The sequence below is a fragment of the Neovison vison genome, chromosome 1, assembly GCF_020171115.1.
Source record: "Neovison vison isolate M4711 chromosome 1, ASM_NN_V1, whole genome shotgun sequence".
In the NCBI taxonomy this organism is placed as follows: Eukaryota; Metazoa; Chordata; class Mammalia; order Carnivora; family Mustelidae; genus Neogale; species Neogale vison.
This window is the reverse complement of record NC_058091.1, coordinates 206,338,096-206,349,078: the sequence shown is the minus strand read 5'-3', so window position 1 is coordinate 206,349,078 and position 10,983 is coordinate 206,338,096. Positions and strand designations below refer to the sequence as shown.

The following is a 10,983-nucleotide window of genomic DNA, read 5'->3' as shown; positions in this document are numbered from 1 at the left end:
TGAAAATTTTCTTCATTATAAATTTGCAGTTATAATATTACCTCTGAGCACTATCTTTTCTATACTCAATAAATTTTGGTGTGTTGTTTTTTGTTTTTTCTTCATACTGCATTTTCACATTTTTCTTGTGAAATCAGAATTCTTTTTCTTTGACTTATTGTTTTTTTAGAGTGTGATGTTTAATTCTCAGTATTTGTGGAATTTCTATATTTATTCTCTTATTGGTTTCTAACTTCATTCCTGTTAGAAAAGATATATTTTTGTGATTTGAATCATTAAAAATTTATTAAGACTTGTTTCATAGTCCAATATATGCCTATCTGGAAAGTATGCTCTATGCTCTCGTATATTCTGTGTATTCTACTATTTTGGGGAGGAGTGTAATATAGATGTTTGATAGCTTTAATTGGTTTGTGGGGTTTTTCAAGTTTTTGATTTCCTTATTGATATTCTAACTATACTATCATTGAAAGTAGATTATTAAACTATCCCTCTATTTTTATGTAACATTCTATTTCTTTCCCCTTCAATTCCATTAATTTTTACTTCATATATTTTGGAGCACTGTTATTTGGTGTATATATGTTTACAATTGATGAATTGACACCCCCCCCTTTTTTTAAATCAAGGTACCACTTATACTGTAACCTTTCTCTCTTGTAACATTTTTTTCTAATATCTATTTAATATGATATTAGTATAGTCATACCAACTCTCTTTTTGCTCATTTTTGCATGGAGTATCTTTTTTCATCCTTTACTTTAAATCTATTTGTCCTATTATCACCATTGCTTATTCTTTGCCTTTCCTCCTTTTTATTTTTTTTTGAAGATTTTATTTATTTATTTGAGAGAGACTGAGGGAGAGAGAGAGCATGAGTAGGGGCAGAGGCAGAGCCAGAGGGAGAAGAAGACTCCCTGCTGGACAGGGAGCCCTTTACAGGGATCACTCAACCAGCCACTCAACCAGCCACTCAACCAGCTGAGCCACCCAGGCACCCTTCCTTGCCTTTCCTCTTAATACAGCACACAACACCTCTTATGCATACAGTAAAATCATTTTGAGTACGTATGATGGACTGACTAGGTTGCTAAGTACTGCAAAAACTTCACCTCTCCCATTAGTGAAGTCACAGCTTAGTGTAAAGAAAAAAATATAATTTTAATCTCTTAAATAACAATCTGGAAAATAAATTTACGTAGGGATAAACTGGTAAAAAAATCAGTATAGAAGTCTAATATATAATATCTATGCTAGTTATAAAAAATAATTTTTAAAAGACCACATTATTTTTCTACTCATATAAACTAATTATTTAGTATAGATATTAAGTTAAGCCCTGAAATTCCCCTACTGCATAATCCCAACTATTAGATATATACTATTCTAGATATAGTTACTTAATGTGACAGATCATTTATCCTCTCTTTAAGGATTAACTAACACATAGAATTGTTAATATTTAATCTAATTCTATAATCATTATTAATATCAGAAGCATCTCAACCAACTTTCTAAGGACTGATTCTACATCAAGTTCATTCGGTTAAGACAAATTTTCTTGAATAGAATATTGCACACTGTAAACTTTTAAAAGGTTACCTTTGACCACTTTGACAATGTTCTGCATAGAAATGCTGATACTTTTAATTGAGTTTACATATATCTTTTAATTCACATATCTAAGTAAAAAGAGAAGTACTTTAATTAAAATTACATTTTTATCATTTAAAAGCTATGCAACATCCATAAATTTTCTTTATAGGACACATGCATTTATCTTTTATATGTTGTAATATGATGAATCCAAATGATTAATGCCAAAACTTAATTATTTTCCACTGAGTGTTGTCATTTACCTGTCTCTTACCAATAAAAATAATCAATTTTTGAATAAAGAAATTGATATTATGATGCACTGAAATAGCTAGCATAAATATAGCTATTTTATTTAGATGTCACGCTTTGCAATTTTCAGTTTATCCTGACAGTTACTAAAGATGATATGAACAAACAGTCTTGAGGAGAAAATCAGTAGGAGTCTATCTACATAAAATGTAATAGAGGCTATACTTTGAGAATAGTGGTGTTCTGAACTATGGAAACTCTCACTTGGGATCAAAGACATAGCTGTCAGGAAATGACAGATGCTGGCGAGGATGCGGAGAAAGGGGAACCCTCCTACACTGTTGGTGGGAATGCAAGCTGGTGCAACCACTCTGGAAAACAGCATGGAGGTTCCTCAAAATGTTGAAAATAGAACTTCCCTATGACCCAGCAATTGCACTACTGGGTATTTACCCTAAAGATACAAACGTAGTGATCCAAAGGGGCACGTGCACCCGAATGTTTATAGCAGCAATGTCCACAATAGCCAAACTATGGAAAGAACCTAGATGTCCATCAACAGATGAATGGATAAAGAAGATGTGGTATATAGGGTGTCATGGCGGCCTCCGTGCTGCGCTCACCCTGTGGCCCGCTGCGGCTCGGCCTTCCCTGTCTGTGTCACCACCGACCGCCCCGGAGCCTGTGGGCGCGAGCCCGGCGGCTCCCGGGGCTCGTGGGGTCCGCGCGAAGCGTGGCCGCGGCCAGCGGAGCAGGCGCCTTGGGCTCCGACCGCTACTGCATGGAGCTGCTGCGGTTAAGGACTCTGTCTCTGAGAAAACAATTGGATTGATGAGAATGGAATTTTGGAAAAAAACAGTGGACGACATATACCGTGACAACCCACCCCAGCAGCCTGTGGCCCTCGAGCTATGGAAGGCTGTCAAAAGACATAATCTGACCAAAAGATGGCTTATGAAAATCATTGATGAAAGAGAAAAAAATTTGGATGACAAAGCATACCGTAATATCCAGGAATTGGAAAATTACGCTGAAAACACACAGAGTGCTCTTCTTTACTTAACACTAGAAATATTGGGTGTAAAGGACATTCATGCAGACCATGCCGCGAGTCACATTGGAAAAGCCCAGGGCATTGTGACTTGCTTGAGAGCAACGCCCTATCATGGAAGCAGAAGAAGGGTGTTCCTTCCCATGGATATTTGTATGCTGCATGGTGTTCCCCAAGAGGATTTTCTACGGAAGAACCAAGATAAAAATGTGAGAGATGTGATCTATGACATTGCCAGTCAGGCACACTTGCACCTGAAGCATGCTAGGTCCTTCCACAAAAGTGTTCCTGTGAAAGCATTTCCTGCTTTTCTTCAGACGGTTAAATCTGGCAGCAATCAGCTACTGAGCATCTGGGTTCCTGTCCAAGGGTCTTAAAAAGCAAGGTTAAACATGAAGTGGATTACTGGATTCTTTACTTGCTCAGAAGCCAATTTACTATTTAGTAAATATCTTTTTTTTTTTATTTGACATATAGAGATCACAAGCAGGCAGAGAGGCAGGCAGAGAGAGAGAGGAGGAAGCAGGCTCCCTGCTGAGCAGAGAGCCCAATGGGGGGCTCAATCCCAGGACCCTGGGATCATGACCAGAGCCAAAGGCAGAGGCTTTAACCCCCTGAGCCACCCAGGCACCCCTAAGTAAATAATTTCAAAATACTCTCTGAGCTGCTTTAAGTTTGATGCTTAGAAATTTGGATGAACCAATGTTTCCAATCTCCTAAAGATTAAAGTGGGGTCTTACTCAGTGACATTTACTGTACAATTAACTTCATGGCAGAAAAGACACTCCCTTAGATGGTGCCAACATTCTTTTTCATTTTTCAAATTTCATTTTATTTGAGCATTTTAAAGGAGTCTGATACATTTTCAACCATTTAATGTATTTTGGTATTGAATAGGTGGAGAGCAACAGATTACATGTTAAATATAAATTATGGATTCATCTCAGTGTAGGTAAAGTTGCAAATCATAAAATATATTTGAGTAATTCCTACCCAACTGCAGTATTCTTCCTCTCTTTTTGATTAAATATCTCTTTTTCACAAAATTAAATTCCTCTCGAGAAATACAACTCAGCTGAGCGTGAATTTGAACAGCTCTGCACCCTTTTGCATTAACCCTCACAGAGAAGTAAGTTAATTTTCCAAAGGATAAAACTGCCTCATGGATATTAAGTTCAAGGTCACATCGCCGTTAGAACTGGAGTTGGATGCCAAACCCACATTCTTTCAATGCCAAAGCCCAAAACCCATGTATTCTTACTGTTCTTGAGATTGTAAAATAAACCGCCAAATTAAAAAAAAAAAAGAAGAAGAAGATGTGGTATATATACACAATGGAATACTATGCAGCCATCAAAAGAAACGAAATCTTGCCATTTGCGACAACATGGATGGAACTAGAGCGTATCATGCTTAGCGAAATAAGTCAAGCGGAGAAAGACAACTATCATATGATCTCCCTGAGATGAGGAAGTGGTGATGCAACATGGGGGCTTAAGTGGGTAGGAGAAGAATCCATGAAACAAGACAGGATAGGGTGGGAGACAAACCATAAGTGACTCTTAATCTCATGAAACAAACTGTGGGTTGCTTGGGGGAGGGGGGTTGGGAGAAGGGGGGTAGGGTTATGGACATTGGGGAGGGTATGTGCTTTTGGGTAAATTGGAAGGGGAGGTGAACCATGAGAGACTATGGACTCTGAAAAACAATCTGAGGGGTTTGAAGTGGCGGGGGGGTGGGAGGTTGGGGTACCAGGTGGTGGGTATTATAGAGGGCACGGCTTGCATGGAGCACTGGGTGTGGTGAAAAAATAATGAATACTGTTTTTCTGAAAATAAATACATTGGAAGAAAAAAAATTACCTATGTGTAAAAAAAAAAAAAAGACATAGCTGCTTTTTCTTCTTTTTCCTCTTTTAGTCTAGATATTTGATTTATATTCAGTGATCCATCCAAAGTGAATTGTTTTGGGCTATTTCCTGGCAGTAGATATTTTTGTCTTCATAGATATTTATCTGATAGGAAGTAATTAAATTCTTGTTCACCATTTTGGTAGAGAATATAGAAACTGTGTGCACATAAAATACTATCTGATTTATTAAAACTCTGGTTCTTTTACAGATAAGGAAAAGTTTGAGTATTATTCTGACAAGTTTTGCTTACCTGCAGTGCTTATGTTTTCAACTTGTATTGTACATGCTACAATAGAAAATTTAACTTAAAAATTGTTTCCTTGTACTTATATTAAATGTGCATGACAAATTTTTAATTGTGTAGCATGAAAAACTCTACATCCTCCCAGCTGTATTTTGTTATATTTGATCAACTCAATGCATTTTATTCTTTTATTATATAGTTTCATGAAGTCATAAGAGAACTAGGGATCAAGGACATCAAGTTTAACCTCTGCATCAAAGGAAATACCCTAATACTTGAACAGTAATGGAACCTCCTTGACTCTACAGAAATGTGTTCTTCAAATTTAATTATGAAACTCATCATCTATCAGATAGTTAAAGAAATGATTTTTATACTTATAGAATAAAAACCAGTTCAGAAAAACATGCAATTTATAAAACCAATTGTTATCTGAGTCATAATATGCAGTTTTGCAGGTTTCACACAAAGGTATTAGAAACAAGCACATAATAATGTGGACTCTGAAAAACAATCTGAGGGGTTGAAGTGGCAGGGGGGTGGGAGGTTGGGGTACCAGGTGGTGGGTATTATAGAGGGCATGGCTTGCATGGAGCACTGGGTGTGGTGAAAAAATAATGAATAATGTTTTTCTGAAAATAAATAAATTGAAAAAAAAATAATGTATACAAAATTTAAAACATTTTACTTTTGTGTTTTTCATCCTATTCTTAAATTGACAGCAAATGGAATAAACTGATATATTTAGGTTATGCTTAATTATTTTTAAGTCTCTTGCAGTTATCAAATTATTATTGTCTTGAAAAGTGGTCAATAAGAATTTTATTACCTTACTATAAGAGGAACATATTGTATATAAATACTAGGTATTTGAAACAATTCACTGTAGATGTTCATTGACTATTTTATGTGTTAGTTTAAAACTTAGATCAGAGAAGTTACTTTATATTGATTATTCAGAATAGTATTTTAAAAGAAGACAAAAAATATTTGATAATCATCAAAAATTAGATAAATTTGAATTAAAAATGAAATGTGGAGGAAATATATTAATAAAAATGTGTCAAAAGCAAAGATAATCAAAGAAATTACATCTTTTAAAAACTGATGTATATCTTTAAATGTATATCTTTAAAATGTTAGTAATATACTGAAAGAAAGGAAGTAATATATTTGGATCTTCTATTAAATTTTAGTTTTATAATTTTTCTTTTGCATAGTATACCACATTAGAGACTATACTCTCTCCTTTTTTCCTGAATACCACTCTTTGAGATAAGCATTCACATTACCTCCATTCTGTAGACAATACAACCCGGTGCTTAGAACCTAAGTAAACTCTACAAGTTTATATACGATGCAAGCACTAAACCTGAGCCAATATAAAGTTAGGACTCTAATTGTGTGTTTTCAGTATTTATGTGCTATGTGAGCTTTTAATATTTATTTTAATATGTTTTTATTATTTTATCAAAACAAATCATGTCAACAGTGATTTGTTCAGATCTTCTCTAATTATGGCAATAGAAAATAATCTGCCCACTTTTTATTTCCTACCATTTTATCTCTAACTGGAATGGCAGAAATTAGTATTTTCAAAGATGTAAATTTGCATTTTATTGGCATGATATATATCTACAGTCAGAAAAATATAGCTATAATAAATATATAATTGGGAGAGAAGTTATTCATTATAAGCCAAGTGAGTATATTTTACCACCATCAATAAGGATAGTCACTACCCTATGCTTACTGCTTCAGTGAGTTGCATATATGAAGATGGATGAAAATAGTACCTCCAACCCAATATTGTATGCCAAAAAATTTACAAGGCAAAGAAACTATTCTCTAAATAATGAAAAGCTTGTGCACATAATGGCCTTAGCTGCCATTTGTATAGAGATTAGATTTGTACAAGAATTCTTGGTCATGCATCTGTAAACTCATCTGCACAGCAAAATGTCTATAGGTACAAAAGTTATGCTGTAGCATACTTTTGTACCATATCCATGAACGGGACATTCATGTTCCTTTAAGACATTCCAAGGGGTAAAAGAAAAAAAATAATCTATCATCAAATAAGAATCACTCCTGTGAGAATGAAGTTTCTACTAAAGTAAAACAATTTTAAACTAGAAAAAGTTTCACTTATATAAATTCTTCATTTTTAATGGAATAAAATTTTAAGGTCAGGATTAATATTTTTCCTCTCAAGTCAATTCTGCAAATAAATTATGAATTTAGTCAGAACCAGTGAGCAAAAACCGGCAACTGTTCTGTACCCTTTGTAAGATGCATGCCAGAAGTAGGAGATCAAACCCCCTAAAGACTGAGGCTTATTAATGAAGGTTTTAGACGTCCAGTGTCTGGGGTTACACAGAAATATCCCTTTCAAGATAAGGAACAAGTCAGGACACCCTATACTATTTCCACTCAAAAAGTGGTATTGTGTTTGGAAGGTCTACATATTTTGAAGCTAGCGCATAATTCAGTAGGGAATACAGCTCAACTTACTTACCAAATGTCTTGGAAGGTTTAAAAGAGAAAAACAGGTCTGTGGAGCAAGTTCAGATTATAGTATAAGATATCTTATCATTTAAACTATATACAACAAAAGATTCCATAATTCTGAAGTTATCTGTGAAGATAAAGATGCTCTAGTTAATTTATAGCTTAATAAAAAAGGTAAATATATATATTTACTTATATATAAAGCATATTCAACATATAATTTATTTTCTGAATGTATTTGGAATTCTGTATGATAGAAAATTTAATGTGTTCAATTGGCTAGAAGTTAACTAGAATAACATAAAATTAAGTTTAATAGCATAATTTGGTTTAAAGTCATATAATTTTAGAACTGAAAACAATTAGACATTCTCCTAACTGAAACTTTCATTTTAGAACTGTGAAAACTTAGCAACAAAAATATTATAATTTATGCAAAGTAACATATTTGCAGAGTAACAACTCTGGTTTACTTCTTCCCCAAACTACAAATGTTCTTTCCTCTAATAGCCAGCACCATGATGATAGATAATATGGTAAAATCCAAGCAATGGATAATGGAAAATTCACGCCACCTCTATACTAAAAAGATTATGCTTTGAATGAAACAAAAGGGTGTGGCAATCTAAACCTAGAGAACAAAATATAAAATACACAACTGCCCAGAACACTTTTTACATATTAATAATATAGAATGAAAATATCAATAACATTGACAAAATGTAAACATAAAGCTGAAGAAGTTGGGAGTATAAAGCAGGAAAAAGAAGACTCAGGTGACACTAGCTACAGGAAAAATATTAACAAATATATTTTTATCTATGTTACACAAATTTACAAAATAACCTATATGTGATGGCAAGGTAGATGAAAGATGGTATATGTGAATGAAATCTTCACATAGTGTAGCCAAAATCATATCTAGTATGTTGAGCCTCTGGCAATCCCTGATAGGAAAATTTCAATGCAATGCACAAGGAAGTACCATAAATATTGAAAAGCCTGACCATGGTACATTAAATGTCTACATGACCATAGATACACATCAAGAAATGGATTATTGTCTAAATCACCATATCATAAGCTGAGACTGGCATATTTGAAACCAGGTGTAATATAAAGAACATAAGAAGTAGTCTAGACCACTTTGTCCCTTCTCATCTCTTATATTACACTGACCTGGCACCTCTCCCTGAATTCACACCTACAGCTTGTTGGGAATAGGAATTACTGCTATGACCAGTTAAGATAAGAGGAAAATATTAGGGCTTTGTTCAGAGATCAGTCAGAACAATATGTTAACAAAGTAGAAACTGAGGGCTACTATAACCCAGGAATGGTCTTGAAAGACATGGTTGAGGAAAGCCTCCCAGGGGGCATATCTTTAAGTAGAATACCTGGTTATAAATTTCATGTGAGAAAGACATGGTTTTATATAGGAATATACATAGACTCATGGGAAGTAATGGTTGGAATTAAAATACTGATACATGATGAAGAAAAACTGAATTGGCGCATAAGAATGTGTACCAAGTATGAGAATCTGTCTCTCACATAAATGCTCATCAAAAAGCATCCTCCACACAAGAAGATACTAAATAACCAAAAAGAAAGAATGGCTTGTTCAGAGCATGTCAGACATCTTTTCTCTATCACACCTGTGGGAGCACAGTGGACCCATGGATAGAGTAATCTGGAGGCAGAATATAGGGTTTGCCTGGGTCCAACAGCCTTGACTGCCAATCACCATGACTGATATACCTATTGTTATTGCTGACTGAATATTGATCAAGAGATACTAAAGCTAGACCCTCAGAATGTTGCTAAAGCTTGAGGAGACCAAGCTTGTCACTTTGGCAAGTTAATTAAATTGGATTCTTCCTACCCTAGAGAGGAAACAACATATTCTTATGGAGATCAATACATATTCCAGATGCTACTATTAACCACCCACAGGTCATGGCTAGCACCATTACTATGTGCTCGCAGTATCTAATTTACTGTTACCTCACTCACATGATACTACCTTAGACCAAGGGACTCATTTTTTGACAAGGGATATCTAATAGTAAATATATAATTCAAGTATCTTCCGGCCAAATCACATAGCAAAGATTTGCTAGAGACAGTTAGAGACTCCTAACCTGATTCAGTGTTAGAACTACTTCTTTGATGCAGCTAATGTTCCAGTTTAGGGACAAAACCCTGCCAATCCATGATTTTATATATAGTATGTACTTTGCATTAACAGCTATCAAATAATACTGTGTTCCCAATAGGCAGAACGTACATGTTCAGGGATCAAAGGGTGAAAGTAAGAGTGGTCTTTCTCTCCATGACTCCTGATGACCCTCTCAGGAGTCTGTGTCTCCCAACTCTACAACATCAGAATGAAGGATTAGAGGTCAAATGTTTCCCAGAGGGCTGGAAAGCTGCCTTGAGATGATGCAGCTACAGTTTATTACACCTATAGGTGTCACCTGAATAATTTAGGATTTCTATATTACACAAAGAAATTAGCTACTATTAGCTCCTATTAGCTTCTTGCAGAGATAACTGATCCTGATTATCCTGAGTCTATCTGATTTTTGTGATATAATGAGAATATTGAGTCCAGAGCACAGAGGATGCACCTCTTTGGGGCACCTCTTGGTACTTCCTTGTCTTGTATTAATTATAAATGTCCAACTGCAGTAACCACAACCTAATAAGAAACAAGAACTTTATCAAAGCTCTTGAAGAAATTAAGTTTTCAGAGAAACTAAGAGTTTAAATTCCTAAGGAATGAAGGCCTTGGTTGCCCTACTTGGCAAGTACCTACCCCAGCAGAAGTGATAACTCAGAAAGGGAAGTCTAGAATCAGTGCTAGAGAAGGTAGGGCCTTGAGTACTGCAGCAAGAGGGACTATAGTTTATTCCACTAATCTTCCTGTTATTTTTTTTTAAGAATATGTAACACAATACTTCTTTGTCAATGAGAGTGAAGGATGGACATGAATGGATGCTGAACTTGCAACAGTAAATGCTACTGATATCCATATCTACCTGGCACTCTGTATAATCTGACTGACGTCTTCTTAGTATGAATATAAGAAACTCATGTCAAGAGCCCAGATGTCCATTGACAGATGAATGGATAGAGAAGATGTGGTATATATAGACAATGGAATACTACTCAGTCATCAAAAAAAGTCTTACCATTTGCAAACAACAATGGATGGAACTAGATGGTGTTGTTATGTCAAGGTGAAATAAGCTAATCAGAGAAAAACAATTACCATATGATCTCACTGGTATGTGGAATTTAAGAAACAAAACAGAGGATTACAAGGGAATAGAGGAAAAAATAAAACAAGATGAAATCTGAGAGGTAGACAAACCATAACAGACTTTCTTTCTTCAAGATTTTATTTATTTG

At 34.9% G+C, this 10,983-nt stretch overlaps 1 protein-coding gene across 1 annotated transcript; it reads left to right on the top strand.

The window, feature by feature from the left end:
* The first annotated feature begins 2,446 nt into the window (after window positions 1-2,446).
* Window positions 2,447-3,276, top strand: LOC122919226 (NADH dehydrogenase (ubiquinone) complex I, assembly factor 6-like). Its single transcript, XM_044268173.1, is given in 2 exon segments — window positions 2,447-2,642; window positions 2,645-3,276. Coding segments are annotated over 2 exon segments (828 nt in total).
* The last annotated feature ends 7,707 nt before the right edge of the window (window positions 3,277-10,983 follow it).